Source organism: Palaemon carinicauda, chromosome 17 (genome assembly GCF_036898095.1).
Source record: "Palaemon carinicauda isolate YSFRI2023 chromosome 17, ASM3689809v2, whole genome shotgun sequence".
In the NCBI taxonomy this organism is placed as follows: Eukaryota; Metazoa; Arthropoda; class Malacostraca; order Decapoda; family Palaemonidae; genus Palaemon; species Palaemon carinicauda.
Genome location: NC_090741.1, coordinates 62,577,543 through 62,604,939, shown reverse-complemented (window position 1 = coordinate 62,604,939; position 27,397 = coordinate 62,577,543). Strand labels below are relative to the sequence as shown.

Here is a 27,397-nt window from a genome sequence, read left to right as displayed (position 1 = left end):
CGGAGGAAAAGCAATTAGCCTGTATAAACTGTTCATATGGAGAGCGAAAGGAAGAAATTTAAGGCAGGTAAGGGATGGCTGACTAGTTTATGGTAAGTTGTGCAATCTGAAGAACTTGAAACTCCCTTAGAATCATCACCATTCTTACACTCCCTAAACAAATTCATGAAAGCAAAAGGCTAGCATCCTTTCTTGAATTCGGTCTATGCATGTACATGTGTAAAAGTGCAAAGTAAACCTCTGGACTCAGGGTTAGGAAAGATTGCATAACCGAGCGGGTATACAGATGTTCATATGAAAAAGCTAGGCCTTGTGTACAGAGGCATGAATGATGATTGCAAAATTATTGATTTCAAAAATGTTTCTTTCCTAAGATGAAGAAATATTGTACCTTTTCACAAATGATTTTTTCCTAAGGTGAAAAAATCCCATAACGAGGAGATGCCAATGAAGAACCTCTTAATAATAATAGATGATGCTTTCAGCCATCTCTAATCCCTCAAAACTGCCCTTGAGAATGTGGAAGTGATTTTCCTGCCTCTTGATATGATATCACTTGATAAGGGTTTTATACTTACATGTGCCTCTCTTTCGGTAGGGGATTTGCACTGCCCTTGCTGAAAGAAATTTGCAATTCTTGAATAAAAAGAAATATGTAATTCTCGAATAAATGAAGTTTGTTAATTGTTGTTTAAGATGTTAGGTCTACAGTGACATTAGTACAGAATGGTACAGAGTTGTTTTTGGATGTTGGCTTTATTTATAAAGAAAACTGTATAACCACTGTACAAATGTATCTGAATAGTATGCACGCTGTTTTAGGTATTGAATAGTATTACAATTTAAATAATGAAAAAATTATATTGTAGAGCACAGTATTATATACTTTTACTGGGGATGTGTAGAGATTATGTGCATAGTACATATTCAAATACTCCATAGTAAAGTGCAAGAATTATTGTACAGTACACTATTTTATTTAAGGAAATTTAATTGCACTATAATTTACTTCTGTCCTGATTTTTTAAACGAAATATGTGTAAGTTGAGAGCTGACTTTATAATTATAACTATATAAAGATATTGTGTATTCTGTATGTTAGCTATGGTAAGCAGCTCTTCTAGGATACTCCAAATTCAAACCATTGTTCTCTAGTCTTGGGTAGTGCCATAGCCTCTGTACCATGGTTTTCCACCGTCTTGGGTTAGAGTTCTCTTGTTTGAGGGTACGCTTGGGCTCGCTCTTTCTATCTTACTTCTCTTCCTCTTGTTTTTATGAAGTAAGAGCCCTTGTTGGAAAAGCAAGATGTTATAAGCCCAAGGGCTCCAACAGGGAAAAATAGCTCAGTGAAGAAAGGAAACAAGGAAATAAATATAGTACATGAGAAGTGATAACAATCAAAATAAAATATTTGAAGATTATTAACGTTAAATTAGATCTATCATATATAATCTATAGAAACCAAAAAAAAAAAAGAGGAAGAGAAACAAGATAGAATAGGGTGCCTGAGTATACCCTCAAGCAAGAGAACTCTATCTCAAGACAGTGGAAGACCATGGTACAGAGGCTATGTCGCTACCCAAGACTAGAGAACAATGGTTTTTGGAGTGTCCTTCTCCTAGAAGTTGCCCTTCTTTGTATTACAGTACTTGGTTTTAACATTACTCAGCTACAATAAATAATGCTTCAAACATGGACTAATTGTTAGGCATTGTTGTTTGTAATTATTTTCTTTTCCAATTTTCCTTGTCTTTAATGCATTTATTTCTTGATGATTTATTATGAAATGCAGTGTAGGTAAGAATTAACAATGCCTTGTTATATTGACAGTGGAATGTTTTAGATTATATATGTCTGTCAACTTATTTGTTTAATGGCTTGTTGATAGTGTTACTTAAAATATTAAGTTATTGGTTTTCAAGGCATTTCTCCAATATCCTTTCCAAATGGTTGAAGAGATATCTATGAGTATGAATTATTATTTTTTTTATTTTGCAGAGCATCAGTATAATGTTGCTTATGAGATAAATGACTTTCATTATCATTGTGAAGTATTGGACTGGACCTTGATCTTATGTCCGATCAAGTGCTTTGGTACAGAATGATGATTTTGAAAATAATGAGTGTACAGAAAGCTACATCCTGTCCTTTGAATGAGGGAAGCATAGAGACTACACTTTTATTTTTTTGCAGGCAATAATGATCACAGATGGTGATGCTGGCAGTCACAATACCGTTGCTGTGTTACGATACGTCAGAGAGAGGATCCTCAAGCCTCGTGATGTTATTTTGTCACTATTAGGTAAAAAACGCAATGTTTAATTTGAAGTTTATGACCAAACAATTCAGAATTAACAATTGGCAGTGGTTATGTATGTTGTTATAAGTATATGTTTTAAAGGAATCTTATCTCTCTATATATGGATAATGTCACTTTTTTACAATAGCCTGACATAATTTTTGCAAAATTTATATACAGAAAGTAATACCATTTTCAACTTTTCTCTCAGGTTTCCGTGATTGGGCAAAAGATGGCGTTGGGTGGTATGTGTTTACTAAACTTTTGAACCTTTTATATTGTGCAATTGTGGTATTGTTCCTCTGCATAGGACCTGTTTTGCAGTACAACATGTGCTTTAAGTGAGTAAAGTATAAACCGGATTAGGACGTTACTGTATAAGTAGGTTACTTTACAGACATACTTGAACTTAGTACTTTAGTGGGAAGGGACAGGTGTTGAGGATTTACCAAAGGCAAAAGAGTTTGTTCTTTTATGGAGATGAGAGTCGACTCATTCTCCCCCTTTTTCAACACGATACTTTAACCATGTCATAGGGTGCTACTATATTAATAGTTATTTCAGCATCTATTCATACAGTACCACTTATGCACCAAAGGTATTCATTTCGTAATAAAGGCAAAATCACTTGATGATGTAACAAAGGAATTTTTCTTACTTCATAGATAAGTCTATCCACTTCATGAATGATTTTATCAGTTTGATGAAAAACTAGTGAGTCAAGGATTAAAAATACTTATAAATTTCTGTAATTAGCATACAAATTATATAAAACACAAGTATATAGGATATGTGACTTCCATTTCATATTTAAACTAGTTTGCGTATGTTGACCCTCGGCATGCCTCGACCCAGGCTGCTTCTCGGTATGTAGCATCCTCATTCTTTGTCAGTTGCTAGTTGTGCCAACCTTTTAACCAAGGTAATATTGAATTGAATTCTAATTGTAAAATATTTTAGGTAAATGTGAAAGGTCAGTTTCTTGGGTCTTATAAAGGTATTTTGACGAAGGAAAAATCCAAAAAGAAGGATGTTGTTCAGATGGCGCTCGCGTCGTGGCGTGGGTGGTGTGGCGCTGGGGGTTGGCTAGGGCCTTTGTATCGGCCCATCCCTTTGACGAAGGAATTAACTAAATGGAAGACAACCTGTGAATAGTGGATTTCACGTGCCTTTGCTTTATACACGACACCCACAAGGTGCTCGCGCGAGGGTTGTAACCTCAGCATTCCATGCTTTTATCTTTCTCTGGTATAATTGGAAGGTTTTATCAGAAAAGATATATAAGAAGGACACTTTTCACCGGCCGCCACAGGTCGACCCAGAAATTACTTTTGTAATGGATAAATTACTTTCATTGAAATGTTGAGATTATGTCTGGATAGAAAGATTAATTGGTACTTGAAAAGACAGTGTTTAGTGATTCAGGGTTATCTACCAAGGGAGGGGTCTGAAGTTTGAATAGACGATGAAACGGGATAAATAACATGAAGGGGATGCAAGTACTGTAATGTGTTGTTTTAGGGAGCTAGTAATTTGAAGAGCAAAAGCCTAGGCTAGCTAGGTAAGCCTTTACTAATTAACTGATTTTGGCACAGTAGCCAGGCTAGACCCCAGAAGGTTCTGGTACTGTGAGGTCACATGATATGCAACCTCCTTAAAGTGTATCTCATTTTATGAGTACAAAGTTGGTCACTACTAGCTAAATCTCCTATAGAAAACCAACCTAGGAAGTCTTGACTTGGAATATGCCCATTTTATCATTAATGGAACATATTTAGAACCATATTCTTTGAGAGCAAGTTTAAGCTGTCACAAAAAACGTGAACTCTAGAGGTAATGAAGTGTAATTTGTGATTTACGTACGTAAAGGCACAGTACTGAAAATTTAATTTTTTAAATCATATACTGCTCTACATTAAAAGTGTAACTTACTGTAAACTTTCATTGTTAATGGATTCTTCAAATCACCAGACTATTACTGCAAAATGTTTTATAACTTCAGTCTACATTTATTGATATTTTGATGCTTGAACATTTTTGGGACAAGGATATACAGGTGCTTTATTATAACAGTTGTATGATGTGCATTAGTTAAGAATTTATGTAGCCAATGAATGCTTGGAATGAAGCATAAATATTTTTCGGCAGTTAATATAAAGTGTTACTAAGCAGAATTAGAATTAATTCTCCAAATTAAATGTCCTTTGAATGAAAGAGTTTGCCATACTCTTGTTGAATGATCATAATAAGAAAATATTTCACCTTTCAGACGAGACCAGGGAATTAAAGAAGGTGTCTTCCTCGTTCGTAACAAAACTATTCATAACGGTAAGTATTGTGATGAAAATTTGGCCATACTGTATTAATAAAATGTTACATGAAGTTGAATCCATTTGACTTGTAAAACTTTAGATAGTCCATCAGATTATGAAAAAATATATGATAAGTCATAAAGCCATACCCTTTGTATGAAGAATTGTTGTACTTATTTCTTTGCTGAGGTGGAGTATTGTATAGATTTCACCATTTTAACACAGTACATGTAGGACTGTAATGACTATTAATGAGAGTAATTGCAAGTGTGTTACTTTTCAGAACCTCCTCACACTAGCAAGTGTTTGGGTAACTATTTGTTTATATACATCATCCCAAATGTAATGTTCCTGATAGCTTACTTGATGACATGTCTAGTGCTCAGATGTGGCGAATCAGAGACTCTTCAGACTCTTTTGGAAAGGGTTAGTACAGCTCTGTGGTTATTTGCATGTTAAAATATGCTATTGTTTAAAATACTGTATTGTAAACTCTCTTTAATTCAAACCATATGGGGAGGAACTCTATCCAGATAATCCAATACAGATAGTTCGAATTTGCTGAAGATAGGTTAGGTAGGCATGAACAATTTTGGCCTAGGATATGTGTTAGTTAACGTTTCATTAAAAAGATGTTTTAACAAAAACTATAGGCCAGCAATTCGGATGAAGAGGATCAGGATTAGCAAGATTTTAGTGTACAGCAATAGGTTTACACTCAAGACCTAGTGGTAAAAAAGAATTTGCTTTCTCTTACACATGCTCTTCTATGATCTTGAATGTCTCATGAGTGTTTTGTTTTTAGAAAATATTTAAGAAAAATAGTAGTCTCAAGGTAAGTCCATCTTTCTCCCTTATCTTGAATCCGTTAATAGATTTGTCAGGAATTCCCCCAGCTTATTTCATTTATGACGGATTGTCATTTTCAGAGCTATCCTCTAACCATTTCACCATTCATAGAAAATTCATCATTTATTTCTATGATTCTCCTCTGGTGTTCATATTGCTTCTTCTCCAGAAGCCCGGTTTAATCGACAGGGTGCGAAGCACTTACTTTAGCAAGCGGAGGGGAATTAGGATTAGTACAACCTGCTTGGTCTTCTGCCTCACAACCTAGTTTAGTCTTACACAGTGAGTAAAATTGTGGATTTGCAAGGGTTTGGCAACAGAAGGAACTAATGTAAAGATTTTGAGGGTCTATGTAAGGATTTCAAATCTGTGGAGCGCAGCATATGTTCAGAACCCTTACTAAATAAAACGCTATTCAAATTAAAATTACTATAGGAGGTTGGGTAAGGTTTGGTCATGGTTTGAGAAGGACCAAAATTTACAAGACTAAGGGAGTATTCACTAGACTTCTGAAGCTTATTAAAGGAAGCAAGTGATGTCAAGAGCTTATGAAGCTCAACACTATCAAAAGATGGCTGTAAACAGACTTATATTACTTATGTGGATGGTGTGGCATATTGTATGATTCCCTTAAATTCTGAAGAAGTGACAAAGTTTTAACTAATTTGGATAATTTTCATTATGATTTAGATAGTGTTCACTGTTCACTTGCAAGCTCAGTCACTATTTCGTCACAATATAATGCAAACAGGGTTATTGTAGGCGCTAGTACATCCAAAAATAGTATGAGTCTACTCGCTCCTGCAACTATTCCCTATATTAAAAGGTCTAAAAACCAAGAAATCAACTGATGTTTATACAGATTCTCCTACATGACAGGAAAATGCGAAAGAGGAAAACTCAGAAACTGACGATGAAAGTGAGGAAGTATCACCTCTTCGATAATGTACCCTAATAAAATGATTACGTTAGTTCAGGGGTATCTTATTCTATCAAAATGACAAAAAGGGGTTACTTCCAAGACAGTTTGCACATTGCAACTCTATAACTTTGTTATGGATGGATTCAAGAAATTGTTATCTCAGATTCAAACAAGGACTGGAGATTCAGGTTCACGTTTAATGCTTAGACTGTCTTGAACACACTAGTGCTAGTTGTACAAGACTAATCAGATACCTGACCATGATTTGGATGGCAATTTAGTAACCAGTCGTGATCCAATCATAATGCATCATAAAAGAAAATCTAAATTCAGGTTATGCAAGTTTGGTAACAAAAAAGGGATTTTGACGAAGGAAAAATCTATTTCTGGGGAGAGACCTGTGACGCCCGGTGAAAAGTGTCCTTTACACTTTTCTAAAATAAATCTTCCAAATATACTAGAGAAAGATAAAAGCATGGAATGCAGAGGTTACAACCCTCGCGCGATCACCTTGTGGGTATCATGTATTTAACTAGGGCGTGTGAAAACCACTATTCACAGGCTGTCTTCCATTTAGATAATCCCTTCATCAAAGGGGAGGGCCGTGACAGGCCCTAGAGAATACAGTTGGGCTACCCCACCGACACCTACTACTCGCACTCTCCAGGTCATCCTTCTGCAAGAACATATGGCTTGGCAAGGAAAGGGTGGGTCCGTACATAAATAACTGGGAAGGGTTTCACCGGGCGTCACAGGTCTCTCCCCAGAAATAGATTTTTCCTTTGTCAAAATCCCTTTTCTGGGTCGATCTGTGATGGCCGGTGAAAATGTACCAGAGAATGCCTTCCAAGCCCAATAAAGTAATAACATAATGCGGAGAATACAATCACCATGTACGACAATAATATAATATAATAATGTAAGAAACGTCCAATTACCAACTAGCCAAATGACATAGGGAGTGTAAGGCTAAATAACTAAGACGACAAGGAATCATCTGAGTGTCAAATCGCAAAAGGCATCAAACCTTACATGTCTAAGCATATCTAAACCTTAAAGGAACGGTAACTACAATAACAGTTAATCCATAGGAATTAAACATGGCAAATATCATAGGGCTAACGAACTACCCAGGAGAGTGGCGACGTGGTGTGAGTGGCGGGTAGGAGGGAGAAGAGAAGAGATGGAAGAAAGGAAGAAGCAGGGATTAATGGAGAGGGGATAGGCTGCCCGCTGCCATCGTCGGATATTTAAGGTCCTGTAAAATCTTTAGATAGTGGCGTATGACAACCATAGGGGATTTCCAACCCGTATATTTTTTAAAAATCATCAAAGTCCCTGTTCTGGGAGTAATTGATGTAGGTATCTACTGTCCGTATATCATGAACCTGGGGAAATGATTCCGGATTAGTATGTTTAAAGAAGTAGAGGATTTGTTGCCTGATGCCGTGAATGGAAACGGTACCTCCTTGTTCCCGATAACCAAGGGGCCAGACGAGCGGGTGGCAGTTCTAGCTAAAAAAGGCCTTGAGAGTAGTGACTGAACACAGAGAAAAGATCCTGGGGAAGAAGAATAATCTTCCGAGGGGAGCACCTATTTTGCGGATCCTCATTTCTTAGCTAGGAAATCATTGTCTGGAGAAAGGAGTTCTTCAGCTGTAGGGAGGAAATCTATGTTTTCCGGGTTTGTGAGAGAGCTGCTAGTTCTGATATTCCATCACCTGAGGCCAAAGCCGTTAGAAATAAAGTCATCCTAAGAAGAGTGATAAGAGCAGGATTCATTGTCCGTGTCCGGCGCAAGTTTTGAGGACACCGTTCAAAGACCAGAGTCCTTATGTGGCCAAACCGAAGGTCAAAGTCTAGCACATGTTTTTGGAATAGATGAGAAATAGGAATCAGCTAGGTTAATGTTAAACCCAACAAGGAAGATCTTCTTCAAATCTGACTTGATGGTTAAAGTGCTAACTGTTAGGCCTTTGCCAAATAAGAACCTCAAGAAAGAGATGTCTATATTCGGAGACATACGAGTATGGTCTGAACTCTTAGGGAATCTGCTAGTTGTTAACGGCCGAATCATATTGGCGAATTGTCGAGTCCCTTTTGTCTGATTCGATGAAGAGATCGATTTCCGGTTCAATATTCGCGTCTCTACGAGCTGCAAACTTCCTGTAGTCCACAAAGTCAGAGTTTCGGCTACCCTTGAGCAAGCTGACACAGTGAGTTTGGATTACTTGAGTCAGTTTAGGGAACGGAATCCGGAAGGGACGGAGTTTCAATTCGAGGAGGAAAGGAAACCAACTGTTCTTGGCCAGTGAGGTGGTACTAAAACCACTGCCCCCCGGAAGGAGCGTAGTTTGTGTAAAAGTCTCATTAGAAGATTCACTGGGGGAAATAGGTAAACCTTCTAATGGTTCCTGAGTATCCACTGGAATGAAATTATGTCTAGAGACCATTCTGACTCCAGTGGTTTCATCCTGGCTAGTGAGTCTGCTCTCACATTCTGGACTCCCGCAAGGTGAGTTACTGACAGGATCCAGTTCTTTTCTGTTGGCCAGGCGAAGATAGTGACCAGGATCCGATTCAGGTTGGGTGACTTGGATCCTCCCCTGTTGACGCAGTGTACCACGTCTGTGCTGTCTGACACTACTCTGATGTGGCTCGACCTCGGAGGAGAGAGTCTCTTCAGGGTCAAGAACACTGCCATGGCTTCGAGAAAAATTGATATGGGTCTGTTTCATGACGGGTGACCAAGACCCCTGAAACATCTGATGTTCGGAGTAATCCCCCCATCCACTTAAGAGGCGCGGCTGTATGGAATGTCTCTTGTGGAGGTGGGAATTGTAGAGGAACCGATTTATTTGGAGAGGTTCTTCGGTTCGGACCATGGGCGTAGTCTCATTTTCAAGACAGAGGGGATCTTCGAGACCTTGTCTCTTAAAGGTACTGTAGCTCTCTTTCTCCAAACTCGATTGATGTCTTTGAATTTTTGTTATTGAAGTGAATTGGAGAAGGCCGATAATACTTTCTAAGGTTCTTCTGGACATCTGTTTGTGTTTGAGAAAATTCTTGATCTTGGAAGCTATTCCTCTTACCTTTTTGGAAGGGAGAGACAACGTGTGCTTCGAAAGGTCCCACTGAATGTCTAACCATTCTAAGTGGCCTGATGGTTGCAGGCGAGACTTTTGGAGATTGACCCGAAATCACAGGTTGTCGAGAAATCGAAGTACTTCCTTCGTAGCTCTGTTGCCTTCTATGGCCGACCGGGCCCAAATGAGCCAACCGTCCAGATAAGCCATGATCTGTATCTCTTGGTTCCTGAGTTGTTCTAACACTGTCTCTCCCAGTTTCGTGAATATCCTGGGATCAATGTTGAGGCTGAAGAGCCTGTCTTGAGCACAAAGGCTTTCCTGCCTAGGCGGAAACCCAGATAAGAAGAGAAGTTTCGAGCTATAGGCACATGATAATAGTCGTCGGTAAGATCGACAGAGGTGGTGACGGCCCCACGGGGAAGTAAGGTCCGTACCTGAGAGATAGTCAACATCCGGAACTTGCCGCAGAGAATGTAAGAGTTTAGCTTTGACAAGTCCTGGTCCACTCTCAATGCCGACAAGCCTTTCTTCGGAATTGTGAACAGTAGGCCTTGGAACTTCGGTGATCGGTCCCGTTTGATTGCTTTCTTCTTGAGTAACTCTGTGGTGTACTCTTTCAGGATGGGAGTGGATTTCTGGGAGAAGGTCACTGGTGGAGGAGGAGGACCTTGTGGCCATTTCCACCTCAAACCTTTAGAGATTATGCTATGAGCCCACGGACCGAAGGTCCAATGGTCTTGAAAGTGGTAAAGTCTCTCCCCTACCGGGACTACTTCGTTGTGAGGGAGTGAACCTAGCTCCTTTCCTTCCCCGAGCCCCCTTTTTCCTAGGTCCGCCTTGATGGCGGAACTGTCTTCTACTCCTGTATCTTCCTCTCTGGTGTCCGGGAAAGGAACCTGAGGGTTCAGAGCTAGGGCTGTTTGCAGGCGAGGGCATCCAAACGGGGTTGGGCTGTGCACCTGGTGAACCAGTGAGGTATCCCACCTGATGAGGGGGGATCCGGATGCATAGTCGTCGAATCAGAGGAAGACTGTGATGTCGAGTGGGTAATTGACTATTGATGGCAGTGACCCCGGTTGGTTTTGTAGAGGGCAACTCTCTGCTTCTTCTTGAAGAAAGCTTGCTTTTGGTCTTCAACCTTCTTTCTGGCAGTGAGGACCCGCCTTTCCTGCACTTTTGGGTTGCTCTTGTATCATCTTGTAGAACCTTGTTCACCTCCTCCTGAGGGAAGAGGGTTTTACCCCATCAGGAGGAAACTATCCGCCTGCCCGATTCCTGTCTGATAGAGGCCTCAGACAGAACGTATTTCCCACAACTAACCCGATCAGACCACCAAACGTGTAGGTCGAATTGGAAGGGCAGAGATTGGTTCTTCATGAATATCTGAAACAAAGTCTCGGTGGGATAAATTGAGGGTAGCGTCTCCCCGAGGTGGGGTCCGGCTCTTTAAGAGCCGGTATGGCCGAACCTTCTTTGTCAGCTTGAATAGTAAGACCTGTCCATTTATCCATAATAAGCAAGGCAACAATGAGAGCAGCTGTATATATGGCGTATTCCCCATTGTGTGAGGTGAGCTTGGAATTATCGTACCCCCCAGACCGACAACATCCTGGTCCAGACAGATTGGGCCTGCCCTTTAGGAAATAATACCGTTACCTTCGGTACCTTGTCTAACCTAACCAAGGCATGCTCTTTCAATCGAACGAATCCGTTGAATGGGAATTCTAGTCCCTGAGAGTAAATTCTAGGTCCTCCAGAGGGCGGACGACTATGCCATCCAGAGTTATGGTACCATCTATATATGGGACATGTAAGGCAATTTTCTGTGTTGTTTTTATCGAAGGAGGTTACTTCGATATGCCTGGGGCTGTAGGGGGAGTCATCCGAGTTCCTGAACGGATCCGACTCACCACCATATCTTTGAGCTCCGTCATAGCCCCTTGGCTTTCCCTTGAATGTGTTGCTTTTAGCAGTCATGGTTTTATGCAAGGTAATATGAACATCTGGATCCTTTGAGGGTCCGAGGTCGGTGACGCAGGTAATTGCAAAGCTGAAGGCTCAAAACTCATCACCACCTACCTGCCCGTCCATGGGGTCGGTGTCTAACCCTAGAGAGGATACTCCGAGGAGATAGGGTCCTCTAGATGGAGCATTCCTTCCAAACCTTGATACCCAAGGGCGGAGAGCCGCTCTTGCAGGCCGGAGAGATTCATCATCATCCTGAAAGAAGTGAGGGGATTAGTGATGAAGGAGAAGACCGTTCTCCTCAATAAGCAATGCATACATTAATCCGGATCAAATTAAATCATCGCCAAAGGATACCAAAAGGAAACATATTAGAACCAACTTACATCATGGGTCCGGAGTAGGGAGGACAGCTCGTAGCAGAGCGTGCATGACTCTGGGAACCATACCATGTAGGCGGACCTTCTGTAAAAGAAAGGGGACATAAGTCTGGATGTTCCTTGAAACTCTGGTTAGTGATCCTATTCACAGGCTGGGATCAGCCGTATAACTATAACTAATAATAATGTCTATATTTATGCATATATTTAATTATAGCTATGTATAAATATGGATAAATATCCATACAACATCGTGTTCAAATAGAAATAAATTTCTACTCAGTACTTGGAACCGAACGCTAGCCCCTTCTAATGAAAAGCCAGGTCGAAACCAACCATGCCATGAGAGGCTATCTACTGTTCCTTGAGACTCTGGTCAGTGAACAGATGAATCAATAGAATACTAATATCCAGTAACCACGTAACATGTAACTATAAACCTCATCGGTAAAATAATGTTAACCCCGGTTCTGAACGTCTGAGTCAGGGGTGGCCAACCTATGGCGCATGCGCCAACAGTGGCGCCTTTCATGATTACAAGTGTCGCACTATACCCCAAAGATAGTAAATTGAATGACTTTTCTTTAAAATTGCTAATTATGTTCATACATTTTCATTAGGACTTCAAGAATAGCTAATGAATGTTATCAACGCAAATTCAAAGTGTCATTAAAGTAAGTACAGTTTACTTTGTATTCATGTTAAATCCTTTCCTTTACAGCTAAAACAAAAGATTGGCCACCCGTGGTCTGAGTGATCTCTGTTGCCACCGGAGATCCGGTGACAAAGGTCCGTCATAGTGAAAACGTGAACATCAGATGAGAGCTAATATTAACCTCAATGCTGAATGCCTGTACGATATCCAGTTAAGCCGGAGATTTGATGAAAAGGACCGTAATAACGATATTGTGATTATTCATGAAAAAGGGTTCATACCCTGGTTCTGATTGTCTGATTGATCAAAATGTTAACTCCGGTTCTGATCGTCTGATTGATCTCTGTTTGTACCGGAGATCCAGTGACAAAGGTCCGTCATCGTGAAATTGTGACCCTCAGCGGTACGATAACATTCCTTAATACTGAATGTCTTTGTTATCTCAAGTGAAGCCGGAGATTCGATGAAAAAAGGGACCATAATAATGTAATTGTGATCAATCATGACAAAGGTTCGTGTGCAAAAGGCCGCAGCCGCAGTCTGAGTGCCGGATTTGACCGTTGCACTCCAAATATCTGACTAGTTCTCACCCAATGAGTATCCATTATAGCGGAGTATACAGTAACTCAAGTCGGAGCTAAGGGTGTCGGCATAAAGCGACCCCAAATAATGACTCATACACAAACGTAACCTATTAATAGTGCTAGCTCTATTAACAGTAACCACAACAATAAAACGTGAATATCATTAAATGTAATATCATCAACTCGGAGAATAAGAGGAGGCAGGAATAACTCGTGATCGTATAAAAACGGAAAACAGGAAATCCACCTCCCTTACTCGAGCTTAATAAAGAAAACGAGAGAAGGGGTAACTCGTAACTGTAGAAACAGAAAACGAGCACTGTATGCTCACGCTCTCAAGGTTACATAATAAAAACTAACATCACACAATAATGTAAGAAAAATAAAAATTTTATTGCTTTTTTCTTAGTAATTGTAATAACCAAGAACGAAAAATAACGACAACGTAACAAATAAACATAAAGATATAGTCTAAAACGAGCACCTTCCTGAGGCGTGAACATAACTATAACAAAGACTACATCGCTATTCTTCGTAGGTCCAAATTGGACTTGCTAACAAATAAATACATAGTAAAAACCAATAATAAATAATGATAATAAAATTGGTCATAAAACGTAAGTGATATAACCTAGATGACAGAGTACCAGATAGGCAAAATTAACTTGACAAACTACCGAAGCGAACAATACCCAAAATGGCTGCCGATATAGAGGCAGGCCAACCCCTTCCAAAACTAAAATCCACAATACTGGAAAAGGAACAAATGCCCGGTACTGAAATAAACTGTCAAAACAAACTATGGTACTTAACATTGGTAAAGGAGAAGTAGCAACGTCAGTCATGTTGAATAGGTAATCAGATAAGGACTCTGACTGAATAACTTTCCTTTCCAATTCTATTATAAGGGTTGTTTCTATTCTCACAGAGGAGGATTTTGCTGTTCACAAGGATTTGGATGTACTGTAATTTTAGATTACTGAATCTGACTTGCCCATATAAAGCAGTACTGTATCAGATGGAATTGCCGAAACGTTATCAAACTTTGTGCGACTAAGAGAAGAGAACAAGTATGTACTTCTATGGTGTATTAAGTCTCGGAAGCACAAAAACGAAATTAATTTCTACTCCTATTTTGGGTCAGGTGTTAAAAGAAGTTAACGTTGATAAAGTAGTGGGTCAAGCAGAAAAGAGAACTCAAAACCAATGTCTTGAGGTCGGTTTCTAGACACACCCAACTCTCCAGTAGCGTATCAGGTTTCTTAAGCTCAGATGGGCCAACAAGAAGGCCCTTTCATTCAAGAGGTAACACAACAGAATTCTGTTACCCAAGATATTCCAGAAGGATTTCCAACCAAACTCGAAGAGCTTATCATACAACAGTATGACAGTCATTTCAACCAAAGTCCGGCAGAGGGAAGACCGATTCACTTCTTTGTTGTTTTGGAAAGACTACAGCCTGACCTGTGGGTATTGGCTGTGGTTAAAGAAGGCTACTGAGTCTCGCTAACTACCAACCTGCCTTTATCAAGAAACTGGTCCTGGATCTAAGTTATTATAGTAATACAGCAAAACTTCAGTTACTGCAATTAGATATGTGAAACATTTAGAGAAGTGTGATAGAAGAGGTCTTGAACCCTTCCCTGGAGTTCTACAGAAGATTATTCCTGGTCCCCAAAAGCTCAGGAGGACGGAGACCAGTTATAGATGTATTATACAATAGTAATTAGTACTGTATATACCTATAGAATTTATGGTTACATTGTGAACAGTTGTGAAGTTTGAGTGAATAAGAATTTCACCCATAAATGCAAACTAGAAATAAGAAGAAATATTTCCTGTTATTCCTAGAAGGTGAGTGCGTAACTAATTTGATGCTTTTGTATGCTACTTTGTATAATGTATTTGAGAAATTATATACCTACATTAAAGGAAAAAAATGATTTTCCCTTCATTTTATCAGAGATGGAAACCATCTACCGTAGGTGTTTTTTAATGGAAAATGGGTTTGATTTGTTTTTATATGAATAAAAGTAATTATTTTTATTTAAAAATTTATGTAATTCATTATTTACAACACTGTATTACATATCCTTCCCCCGCAAATATCAGTTGTATGAATTAAGTATTTAGTTACACTTTTAGCCAGAATGTCAAGTTAATTTTGTTTTTTTTCACATGCATTTATATATTATATCTTCCATGTCATACATACACAGTGATAAAATAAAAATGATATTGTGTGGCACAATGCTAATTTACTATCCTTTTGCACAGGTGTACCTCATAGCAACATGCTCGCCCTGGGAAGTGGTAAAACACAGACGCCTAGATCACATATGGGTTGCGTGGATTATGATAGGGTTTCTGTGTCTCACCTTATCTCTCTCAGCTATGGTACTTCATTTAGTCACAGCCAAACACATTCCATGTTCAATAATCGTCTCGTGGTAAGTAGTCTGTTTTACATTATAAAGTGTGCAGTATATTTTTTCCTCCATTTGAATTAAATCTAAAGTTATGAATATATAAAATCATCCTAAAAGTCTGTGAAAGTTAAAAACCATACTAATAGTAAAAATGTGAGGCTGTCCCTTCAAAGTGAAGTGGTAAGCTCTATTTTGGGAGTGGTTTGTGCTCTGTACATTAGTATTATGAAGTATAGTACTGAAGGTAAACAAAAGTACTGTATTTCTTGCCATTAGTGCACCTCTCGCAGTGTAAAATAGGCACTACTGAATTGTCTTTGCAGCGTCCCTTCAGCATTAAAATGCACTTGTTTTTCAGCCTTGTATTTTACCTCAGCATTTACTTGACAGTTCAACTAAAGATTTTCCCAACCAGTTTCACCTCTGCGCTAAGTGACTTTGGCCCTAGCCATATGCCCAAATTTCCATTGCTTAACTTGAATAGGACCTTCCCAATGAGTTGGTTTTTTCATAGTGGGTTAAAATAGATGCAAAGTAAAGTTCAAGATGAGATTCGAATAGGGAAAGAATAAAAAGCTATAAGTAAAGAGTAGTGCATGCTGAAAATATACAGAATCTTTGCATTACCTCTTGTGAAATATTCCAAGAATATATACCATACAGTATACTGGAAATAGTAGATATTTTATTCCTGCATGAAGTAACGACTCGCTAATACCCTGAATTTCTCCCATCAGCAATGCCACTCTCAAGATAGTATTTGCAAGTATTGCTGTTGCCTCTCTTTGGATAGGGGATGTAACGTTGATCGTTGGTATTCTACTGTATTGTTCCCAGTGTCACTTATTGTCGCTGCTCCTAAGTATTATAAGGGAAACGCTTCTTCAGGGGGCTGCCTCATTATTGGCAGTTAAAAAGGTAGGTGGTAAGACTGAATTGGGATATTATGTACTTAAGGGCTTTTAAGAGTGGTAAGCCATATAAATTTTCACTTGATTTATTTTGAATTATCAAAAATTCTAAATATTTTACAAGTGACTAAAACTTTTGAACTTTTACGAGGCCCATTTATTTCATAATTATTAGTAGTAACAGTTACAACATATTTTAAATTGGTACTCTTCTGATCTTTTGAAAAAACAAATTTTCAATATTTAACTTAGCCGGTGAATATATAGCTGCAACTCTGTTGCTCGACAGACAACTCTACGGAAAAACTCGCCAGCGATCGCTACACAGGTTGCGGGTGTGCCCAACAGCGCCATCTGTCGACCAGATACCCAGCTCTCATGTAAACAAAGACTCAATTTTCTCTCTGTCGAGGTGTCGACAAGACGTACTTTACTCGCTGTTGCTAAACTGGAGTTTTTCACATCTAATTGGTGAAGTACTATATTCTAGTTTTGAGCTTTCGCTGTGCAGGGTTTTTCTTCACACAAATCCTTGAACTCTTTTTGATATCGGATTCTTTGTTGATGACTTTTTGATCGTTTTTTGGAATTTCCCTTGACCAATTCAAAATGGCTGACCCTTCACAAGTTCTCAAATTTAGGAAATGCAATGCTAGGGACTGTTCTAGGCGTCTTCCGAAGGCTTCTATTGACCCTCACACTGTTTGTTCCAATTGTCGGGATAAAACCTGTCAATTGGAAGATCGGTGTGAGGAGTGCGTTGGCCTTTCGGAATTCGATTTTATCGAATTTCAAAAGTACACCCGTAGGCTAGAGAGAGATAGAGTTAGGAGAAGTTCCTCTCGTTCTATTGATGCATCCTCTCCTCATGCCCCACAACCTATTCCTTCCCCTGTAGTGGTTGCTCCTAACCCCCCTCCTGGCACTCAGGAACCATCGATGGCTGACATGATGCGTGCCATCCAGGCTCTGGGTGAGAGAGTTGAGTCCCTTGCTAGTGACCGTAATCAGCTCATGGCGGATGTGAAGGAGCTTAAGTGCCAAAGTGCAGTGGGAAGTGCTAAAGTGCCAAGTGATAGTGTTGTGGACAGTGTTGCGCTTGAGGGTTCGTCTGTTCGTGCCTGTCGTCCTCCTAGTCCGGGACCTCTTGCAAGCTCCCAAGTCCAGGGGAGAAGCAATGTCGTACGACGCATGGGTTCGAGAGGCTTTAATCAGCGAACAGACGTTCCCTCCGTGGTATCGGGCGTATCTACCCAAGATCGCTCCTACCTACCTAAGACGAGAGAGCCCATTTATACCTCGTCTTCTGAAGGTGTTTCTCGCAAGAAACTTTGGACCAAGGTCTCGCGACCGTTAAAACGTAAATCGGTCCCTTCAGCACAAGTCCAACGGCCCGGTTGTACCCACTGGGTCAGTTCGGACTCGTTGCCGTCATCCGATGACTGCTCACCGCCTAAGAGAGGCAAAGTGGTACCGCTTCAGACAGTAACACCGTCTGTCGCCGCACCTGCTCCCGTAGACCCTAAGTGGTCTCTACTGCAAGACATGCAGTCTAAACTTACGTCTCTGATGCAGGACTTTCGTGCGGAGAAGGTTGCTGCCGTACCAGCTAGTGCAGTACCTAGCCTACAACCCTCCACGCGATCGGTTGTGCGTCCTGTGGACGCTGAGGTAACCTTCTCACGCACACCAGTTGAGAGAGTTCCTCCACCCATGCGTTCCAGTGTGATCTGCCAGCCGCATGTTGACGTTAAGCGACGCACGGAGGTTGCCGTTGACGTTCTGGATGTTCAACAACCGTCAGAGTTGCCTTGTTTTGACGCGGTGCGTCAACCTCCGCAACCCAGTGTGGTTTCCACTGCGCAACCCCATCAGTCTAGACAGTCTGGGGTAGACGCTGTGCGTCCCTGCGCTACCATGGTTGTTGCCAGCTCACAGACTGGGCAGCAGTTCCATGACATTGTGTCCGGCTCAGTCACGCATGCACCAGTGCGACCGGACTCAGCGAACCAGCCGTTACCCACTCCGTTGCCGTTTCCTCATCAGTTGTCGGATGAGGAACTTTCTGATGATGATGTTGCTGCACATATAGATGAACCACAATCAGAATTGGACGAGCCTAAGTCTACTCAACCCTCTTTGGACTTTAGAAAAGTTTTGGCCATTTTCAAAGAGCTGTTTCCTGACCAGTTTGTTTCTGTGGCTCCTCGTTCTCCGCCTTCAGAGTTTGTTTTAGGCATGCCGTCTACCACTCCTGCCTTTACTAGACTCGTCCTCGCACGCTCGTCCAAGAAAGCTTTGCGGGTGATAGGAGACTGGTTGCAGTCCAAGAAGAGTTTAGGGAAGACAGCCTTTGCTTTTCCCCCTGCTAGACTCTCTTCTAGATCGAGCGTCTGGTATGCCACGGGAGTTCTCGGCTTGGGAGTTCCTGCCTCTGCCCAGGGCGACTTCTCAAGTCTTGTATACTCTCCCCGCCGCCTTGCCATGAGACGCTCAAAGATATGTTGGTCATCATCGGACCTGGACCACCTTTTGAAAGGAATCTTTGGGGCCTTTGAAGTTTTTAACTTCTTAGACTGGTGTCTAGGAGCCCTAAGCAGGAAGATCTCTTCGACAGATAAAGAGACTTCCTTGCTCATTATGTCCTGCATGGACAAGGCCGTACGTGATGGGTCTAATGAGCTTGCTGCATCATTTGTGTCCGGAGTCCTAAAAAAGCGAGAAAATCTCTGCTCATTCCTTTCTGCTGGAGTTACACCGTGCCAGAGATCTGAGCTTCTCTTTGCTCCTCTTTCCAAGTGCCTTTTTCCAGAAGTCCTGATTAAGGAAATAGCCGCTTCGTTAGTGCAGAAGGACACTCACGATCTTGTTGCGTCCTCAGCTCGCAAAGCTCCCCCTTTGCCTACCTTGTCAGCTAGACCAAGGATGGACACTCCAGCATCTCGATTTATTCCGCCCTTTCGTGGCACAGCCTCCAGCAGAGGAGGTGCTCGTGCCGAAGGGAATTGAGGGAAGAAGAGAGGATCCAAGTCCTATAAGGGCAGACTCTGACTGCCCGCATCTTCAGACAGCAGTGGGAGCCAGACTCAAGAACTTCTGGCAGACCTGGGAGAAGAGAGGCGCAGATGCACAATCTGTGAAGTTGCTCAGAGAGGGGTACAAGATCCCTTTTGTACGGAAACCCCCTCTAGCAACGTCTCCCATCGATCTCTCTCCCAGGTACAGAGAGGAAGACAAGAAACGGGAAGTGTCTCTTTTGCTAGAGAAGGGAGCGGTGGTCAAAGTCTCGGACCTTCAATCTCCGGGATTCTACAACCGCCTCTTCTTGGTTTCAAAGAAGACAGGAGGGTGGAGGCCGGTGCTAGACGTCAGTGCTCTGAATGTCTTTGTCACAAAGCAGACGTTCTCCATGGAGACCACAAAGTCAGTCTTAGCAGCGGTCAGAAGGGAAGACTGGATGGTCTCGTTAGACCTAAGGGACGCCTACTTCCACGTCCCCATCCACCCGGACTCCCAACCTTTTCTGAGATTCGTTTTCGAAAAGGTGGTCTACCAGTTTCGGGCCCTGTGCTTTGGCCTAAGCACAGCTCCTCTTGTGTTTACGAGGCTGATGAGGAATGTAGCCAAATTCCTCCATTTATCGGACATCCGAGCCTCCCTTTATTTGGACGACTGGCTTCTCAGAGCCTCTTCCAGTCGTCGCTGTCTGAAGGATCTAAAGTGGACTCTAGATCTGACCAAGGAATTGGGTCTCCTTGTCAATATGGAAAAGTCGCAACTGGTCCCATCCCAAACTATTGTGTATTTAGGGATGGAGATTCACAGTCTAGCTTTTCGGGCTTTTCCGTCGGCCCCCAGAATAAGCCAAGCCCAGTTATGCATCCAGAACATGCTGAAGAAGGAACACTGCTCAGTCAGGCGGTGGATGAGTCTGGTAGGGACGCTATCATCCCTGGAACAATTTGTGTCATTAGGAAGACTACACCTCCGTCCTCTTCAATACCATCTAGCTTTTCACTGGAAAAAGGACAAGACGCTAGAAGCGGTCTCGATCCCCATTTCCGAAAAGATGAAGTCTTGTCTGACTTGGTGGAAGGACAGTATCAACCTAAGAGAGGGTCTTCCCCTGGCTGTTCAGATTCCCAACCACGTTCTCTTCTCGGACGCATCGGACGTGGGCTGGGGCGCGACATTAGACGGTCGGGAATGTTCAGGACTGTGGAACTCGAGTCAAAGGATCATGCATATCAACTGCAAGGAGCTGCTGGCAGTACATCTGGCCTTGAAAAGCTTCAGGTCTCTCCTTCGAGGCAAAGTGGTGGAAGTGAACTCGGACAACACCACTGCCTTGGTGTACATCTCCAAGCAAGGAGGGACCCACTCACTGACGTTGTACGAGATCGCAAGGGACCTGCTCATCTGGTCAAAAGGTCAAGACATAACACTAGTAACGAGGTTCATCCAAGGCAACTTGAATGTCATGGCAGATTGTCTCGGTCGGAAAGGGCAAGTAATTCCAACAGAATGGACCCTCCACAAGGATGTATGCAAGAGACTTTGGGCCACTTGGGGCCAACCAACCATAGATCTCTTTGCAACCTCGCTGACCAAGAGGCTCCCAATATATTGCTCACCAATCCCAGACCCAGCAGCAATACATATAGATGCCTTTCTCCTAGATTGGTCACATCTAGATCTCTACGCATTCCCACCGTTCAAGATTGTCAACAAGGTACTGCAGAAGTTCGCCTCTCACGAAGGGACAAGGTTGACGCTAGTTGCTCCCCTCTGGCCCGCGAGAGAATGGTTCACCGAGGTACTTCGATGGCTAGTAGACGTTCCCAGAAGTCTTCCTCTAAGGGTGGACCTTCTACGTCAGCCACACGTAAAGAAGGTACTCCAAAGCCTCCTCGCTCTTCGTCTGACTGCCTTCAGACTATCGAAAGACTCTCGAGAGCTAGAGGCTTTTCGAAGGAGGCAGCCAGTGCGATTGCTAGAGCAAGGAGAGCATCCACCCTTAGAGTCTACCAATCGAAGTGGGAAGTCTTCCGAGACTGGTGCAAGTCAGTATCCGTATCCTCGACCAGTACCTCTGTAGCTCAAATAGCTGACTTTCTCTTATACCTGAGAAAAGGACGATCCCTTTCAGCTCCCACTATCAAGGGCTACAGAAGCATGTTGGCATCGGTCTTCCGGCATAGAGGCTTAGATCTTTCCAACAATAAAGATCTTCAGGACCTCCTTAAGTCTTTTGAGACCACTAAGGAGCGTCGTTTGGTTACACCTGGTTGGAATTTAGACGTGGTACTAAGATTCCTCATGTCAGACAGGTTTGAGCCGCTACAATCAGCCTCCCTGAAAGATCTCACTTTAAAGACACTTTTCCTGGTATGCTTAGCCACAGCTAAAAGAGTCAGTGAGATTCATGCCTTCAGCAAGAACATCGGATTTTCGTCAGAAAAAGCTACATGTTCGCTACAACTTGGTTTTCTAGCCAAAAATGAGCTGCCTTCTCGACCTTGGCCTAAATCGTTCGATATTCCCAGCCTATCAAAGATTGTAGGCAATGAACTAGAAAGAGTCTTATGCCCTGTGAGAGCTCTTAAGTTCTATTTAAAGCGAACTAAACCTTTACGAGGCCAATCTGAAGCTTTATGGTGTTCAGTTAAGAAACCATCTTTGCCTATGTCAAAGAATGCTTTATCCTACTTTATCAGACTGTTAATACGAGAAGCTCATTCACATCTGAGTGAGGAAGACCAAGCATTGCTTAAGGTGAGGACACACGAAGTTAGAGCTGTCGCAACTTCCGTGGCCTTTAAGCAAAATAGATCTCTGCGAAGTATAATGGACACAACCTATTGGAGAAGCAAGTCAGTGTTTGCGTCTTTTTATCTAAAGGATGTCCAGTCTCTTTACGAGGACTGCTACACACTGGGACCATTCGTAGCAGCGAGTGCAGTAGTGAGTGAGGGCTCAACCACTACAATTCCCTAATTCCATACCCTTTTAATCTTTCTCTTGAAATGTTTTTATTGTTGTTTTTTGGGTTGTCCGGAAGGCTAAGAAGCCTTTCGCATCCTGGTTGATTTGGCGGGTGGTCAAAGTCATTTCTTGAGAGCGCCTAGATTAGGGGTTTGATGAGGTCCTGTTGTATGGGTTGCAACCCTTGATACTTCAGATCCTAGGGGTCGATCAGCATCCTAAGAGGATCGCGAGGCTCCGTAAGGAAGACGTACTTAAAAGGCAGAGTAATTGTTCAAGTCGACTTCCTTACCAGGTACCTATTTATTTTGTTTTTGTTATTTTGATAACTTCTAAAATGAAATAAAAAACTCTTAGCTCATAAAAGTGTAAACATATATTACTGGTCTCTACCCACCATCCTGGGTGTGAATCAGCTATATATTCACCGGCTAAGTTAAATATTGAAAAATGTTATTTTGATTATAAAATAAATTTTTGAATATACTTACCCGGTGAATATAAATTAAATGACCCTCCCTTCCTCCCCAATAGAGACGCAGTGGGACGAGGAGAAAATTGAGTCTTTGTTTACATGAGAGCTGGGAATCTGGTCGACAGATGGCGCTGTTGGGCACACCCGCAACCTGTGTAGCGATCGCTGGCGAGTTTTTCCGTAGAGTTGTCTGTCGAGCAACAGAGTTGCAGCTATATATTCACTGGGTAAGTATATTCAAAAATTTATTTTATAATCAAAATAACATGATTACCTAATTTGGTATAGAAAAGCACAAAATGTAATCATGTACTGTACTGTAAAGTAAAATATATTAATTGCAGGTATGTCTGGAAACTACATGTAAAGTATATTCGTGCATCAAAGTCTATTCTCTCTCAGTTAGCAAAAGAAGGACAGGGTAAAAAACACACACTTTTCTTACCAGATACAAGTGTGCTCTTTATGTTTGAGTGACTATAGAGCCTTTTTTATGGTATATCAACACTAAATAAGTATCCTGGTTCTTCCTCTATATCTTCATTTTGTTTTACTTTATAATCAACTGTTTAAAACCTTATTAAACTATGGTTAATTGTTTAACCTTGCATGGGAACTGATGTGTATTTGTTTAAAGAGACTTATTTCGGCAACTGTGGTAATAATCCTTACATTTATTTTGTAAGAAAGAAAAACCTGCGATGAATTGGTGGCCGAGCTTGCAAGCTAACGGCACACACAATCATTGAAGCACGATACAACTGAATGGTACTAGCGAATTTTAAACAGATTAGTTCAAAAGCAAAACATTTTGGGCTAAGGGAATCATACAAATTGCCAAGCCACCCAGAAAGGAATAAGAGGCTGTTAAGGGGAGCTTTTCTCATTAAGAGGAGGTATAAATGAGGTAGACCACCATTTCCTTTTCGGTGTTCTACTTTGCAGTTTAGTCATCTCCCTTTTGGTGCTCTGCTTTGCAATCTAGTTGTCTAAAGTTGCAACTAAAATGTGGGAATGCTAGTGTTTTAGAATAAAATTGTAAAGAAAATAAAGAATTTAGGCTCTACGAGAGGATTTAAAATCTAGGAAGTGCCGTATATCATCATTACCCTTATTGAAATGGTGCATTAAAACCACTATCTACCAACTGATGAGTTATGCTATGGTTTGAAACGGCAGAAAAATTACTTTTGATAAAAACATTTTTGGTTTTCTTAGCTTCTACCAAAGAAGTTAATGACTTTAAAGCTTTATAAGTTCAAAAGACCAACAAGTCTTCGATTAAAGGTAATTTTTCAGGCCTAACTCATCAGTTGGTACCTAGTGGTTTTAGTGCACCATTCAGCAAGTTATGGTGGTTCACAGCATGCCTTCCAGATTTGAAATCCTCAATACTTTAATTACTTTAGACCCTTCTGCTGCAGTACTCTAGCATTCCTGCATTTCAGTAACTGCAAACAAATCCGGAGGATCTTTAAACCATTAAAATCAAACAAAGTAACTGTCAGTCTATAACTTACATTAACACTGAAATGGATTGCTCAGATTCATTATCATCTGGCTCTTCAACACCATTTACATGGCCCTGTACATTTCCACTGGACAATGTTTCTTCCTCAAAAGATGGCCAAGATCACGGTGAATGCTTCAACGACAGGTTGATGTCCCTCACACAAAATTAAGATGAAATCATCATTGTGTTTGACACATACTGGGATGATTCTCAGAAGAGTGGTACCATGAATAAAATGAAAACAAGGAAGAGCACTAATCCAGTATCAAGTCAGTGATGATACAAACATAAAACACATCCCAGTGAGCAATTTCCTTTCACACAACAAGATGAAGGCTAACCTGACCAAATAACTATCTTGCTGCAAAGACTAGAGTAGAACAATCATACAAAGTGGTCATCACCTCTTCTTTAAGGCACACCCGGAGCAACAAAGACTTGCTAATCCAGGACAACAATCATGAAGAAGCTGACACACTTGATCAACCAGGCTGGCCTAGCATTACAGTAAAACCTATCGGGTACACAGTTGGTTTTCTTCTCCTCAGACACAGATGTCTTAGTGTTAGTCATAGCAAACTATGACCTCGTGCTGAAGAACACATCCATTTCTATGGCCTCTGGGGTTATGAGGATAGAGCCAACATTGAGAGCCATAGGGATAGAAAGAGCAAAGGCTTTGCCAGCTTTCCATGTGTTTACTGGCACTGACAGTACTTGCAGATTCTCTCTTATTGGCAAAGTAACCTGGCTGCAAGTCTACATGAAGGCAGATAAGAGATGTAATCAGTTCTTTGCAGATGCTTCTACCCTTGGAGTTCTGAGATAACATCTGCTGAGAGTCCATATCTAAGCCAGAGTTTGGGGATAAACTAGCATTGCTTTTTAGGATACTTAGTTGGATCCCCTGCAGAATGGCTACCACAAAGAGTCTGATGGCCATCTGAAACCAACTATGGCAGATGCCTCTCACAGAAATCGTACGATGTCAACATGAAACTGGCTGTTCTTCTGCCAAGTGTTCTTGCTGAAGAAAAAAACTTATCCTGCGCTAGTCTTTGCCAGTACGGCAGGGAGTGTTAAAATTATTAGGGCACACAGAACAAGTGTGAAATTGATGACAAAGATAGTGAAGATATGTAAAGACTTCTTTGGTTGCCTAAAATCTAAACCGACTTTTCTCACAAGGAGCATATTTGTTCCTAATTGACAATAACTTGGTGGAACGTTCATGTTTGATCACATGTAAAACATTCAATAAAATAGAGTATTTCAATCAAATAGGTTCATTGTTTAAAATAACATTCAATAAAACAGAATACTTCTGTTAAATAGGTTTTTGTTGAATTTAGCTGATTTATTTTGATACCATTGCATTCCTTGGCTATGAAAATGGTGATTCAACTGTCAAAATCAGATTTCTATATAAAATTCAAAATAATAAGAGGAAGAGAAATAAGATAGAATAGTGTGCTTGAGTGTACCCTCAAGTAAGAGAACTCTACCAAAGAAGTTAATGACAAAGCTTTATAAGTTCAGAAGGTCAACAAGTCTTTGATTAAGGGTAATTTTTCAGGCCTAACTCATCAGTTGGTACCTAGTGGTTTTAGTGCACCATTCAGTAAGAACAAAGGTTTGATTTTGGAGTGTCCTTCTCCTAGAAGAGCTGCTTACCATAGCTACAGAGTCTCTTCTACCCTTACCAAGAGGAAAGTTGCCACTGAACAACTATGGTGCAATAGTACTCTAACCCCTTGAACAAAGAAGAATTGTTTGGTAATCTCAGTGTTGTTAGGTGTATGAGGAAAGAGGTAAATGTAGAAAGAATAGGCCAGACTATTAGGGGTATGTGTGGGAGAAGGAAAACTGAGTTGTAACCAGAGAGAGGGATCAAATATAATACTGTCTGGCCAGTCAAAGGAGCCAATAACTCTCTAGCGGTAGTATCTCAACAGGTGGCTGGGGCCCTGGCCAACCTACTACTACCTACTGTATTACTAATTGATTTTTATTAATGGTAAAATATCAGGCAATTGAAGTGAAATTTTGGTATGATTAGTGTTCTACTAATGCTGTAAAACACATTCAGTATAAATAGATCATACAGATCCAACAAAATTCCAGATCATGGTATTTATCTGCCATTAACTACAATTATTCAGTGATTGCTGTGTAGTATGAACATATTTCATGCCATGCAGAAGTAGGAAATATATTCTATATCATCATGTACTTGTACATGCTTCCCAGGGAAAAGAAAGTGCTGAAATTCTCAGCTAGATTATACTAATTGAAAATTCAAACTTATGATGTTAATAATAATTTGAGTTTTAAGGTCCATTTTGGCAAGATTAATATAAAAATACATTCTTAATTTATTAACAAAATTCAGGACTTTTTAATGATATAATATTAATATTACAGCAAATTGATGAGAGTACGAGGTTTGTCCAGCACTTAAATCGTGAACTAGGACTGATAGTCGGTTTGATGCTGTGCGTGACAATGTTCAGGGCTATTACTGGTTTGGCTGATCTGATCATTACGGTTAAAAGCTATCATATTGCTCTGGTAAAGTATAGATGTCTATTTGTTGCTGTTTGAATCATTCATGTATTATACACTGAGACAATACCTGTATAAAAAATGTGTAGTCCTTTTTCTTCATTGTGTTCAAACAGTACTTTTATAATTACTAAATATTAAAACTATATAAGATCTTATGTTTACATTTTCATGCCTGCAACTTTGAAAAAAAAAAAAAAATTATTTATTTATGAAAAATTATAATGAAAATATTAAACAATGGGAAATGTAAGCCGGTAAAAATGTATTAGAGAAAGGTAAAGCTAAAACACTATTTGAATATCTAATACTGGGACTATAATTATATTTTTACCATCCATTTTCACTTAAAGTGGCCTCCCCCAGCAGGGAATGGTATACAAAGCTTCATTTCTTTCTGCTGTTCACTTTCCATCCATTGTCGTTGATCTCTTTCCACCATGCTGTTAAGTTTCTTTACCTTT

At 40.8% G+C, this 27,397-nt stretch overlaps 1 protein-coding gene across 2 annotated transcripts in view; it reads left to right on the top strand.

The window, feature by feature from the left end:
• LOC137656817 (uncharacterized) overlaps window positions 1–27,397 on the top strand; it is a 50,637-nt gene that overhangs the window by 5,324 nt on the left and 17,916 nt on the right. For both annotated transcript variants that reach the window (XM_068391129.1, XM_068391128.1), the window contains 7 exons: window positions 2,194–2,302; window positions 2,511–2,640; window positions 4,569–4,627; window positions 4,895–5,037; window positions 15,333–15,505; window positions 16,222–16,402; window positions 26,793–26,939. In XM_068391129.1, coding sequence (XP_068247230.1) covers window positions 2,194–2,302; window positions 2,511–2,640; window positions 4,569–4,627; window positions 4,895–5,037; window positions 15,333–15,505; window positions 16,222–16,402; window positions 26,793–26,939 — 942 coding nt within the window. The remainder of the gene's footprint in view (window positions 1–2,193; window positions 2,303–2,510; window positions 2,641–4,568; window positions 4,628–4,894; window positions 5,038–15,332; window positions 15,506–16,221; window positions 16,403–26,792; window positions 26,940–27,397) is intronic.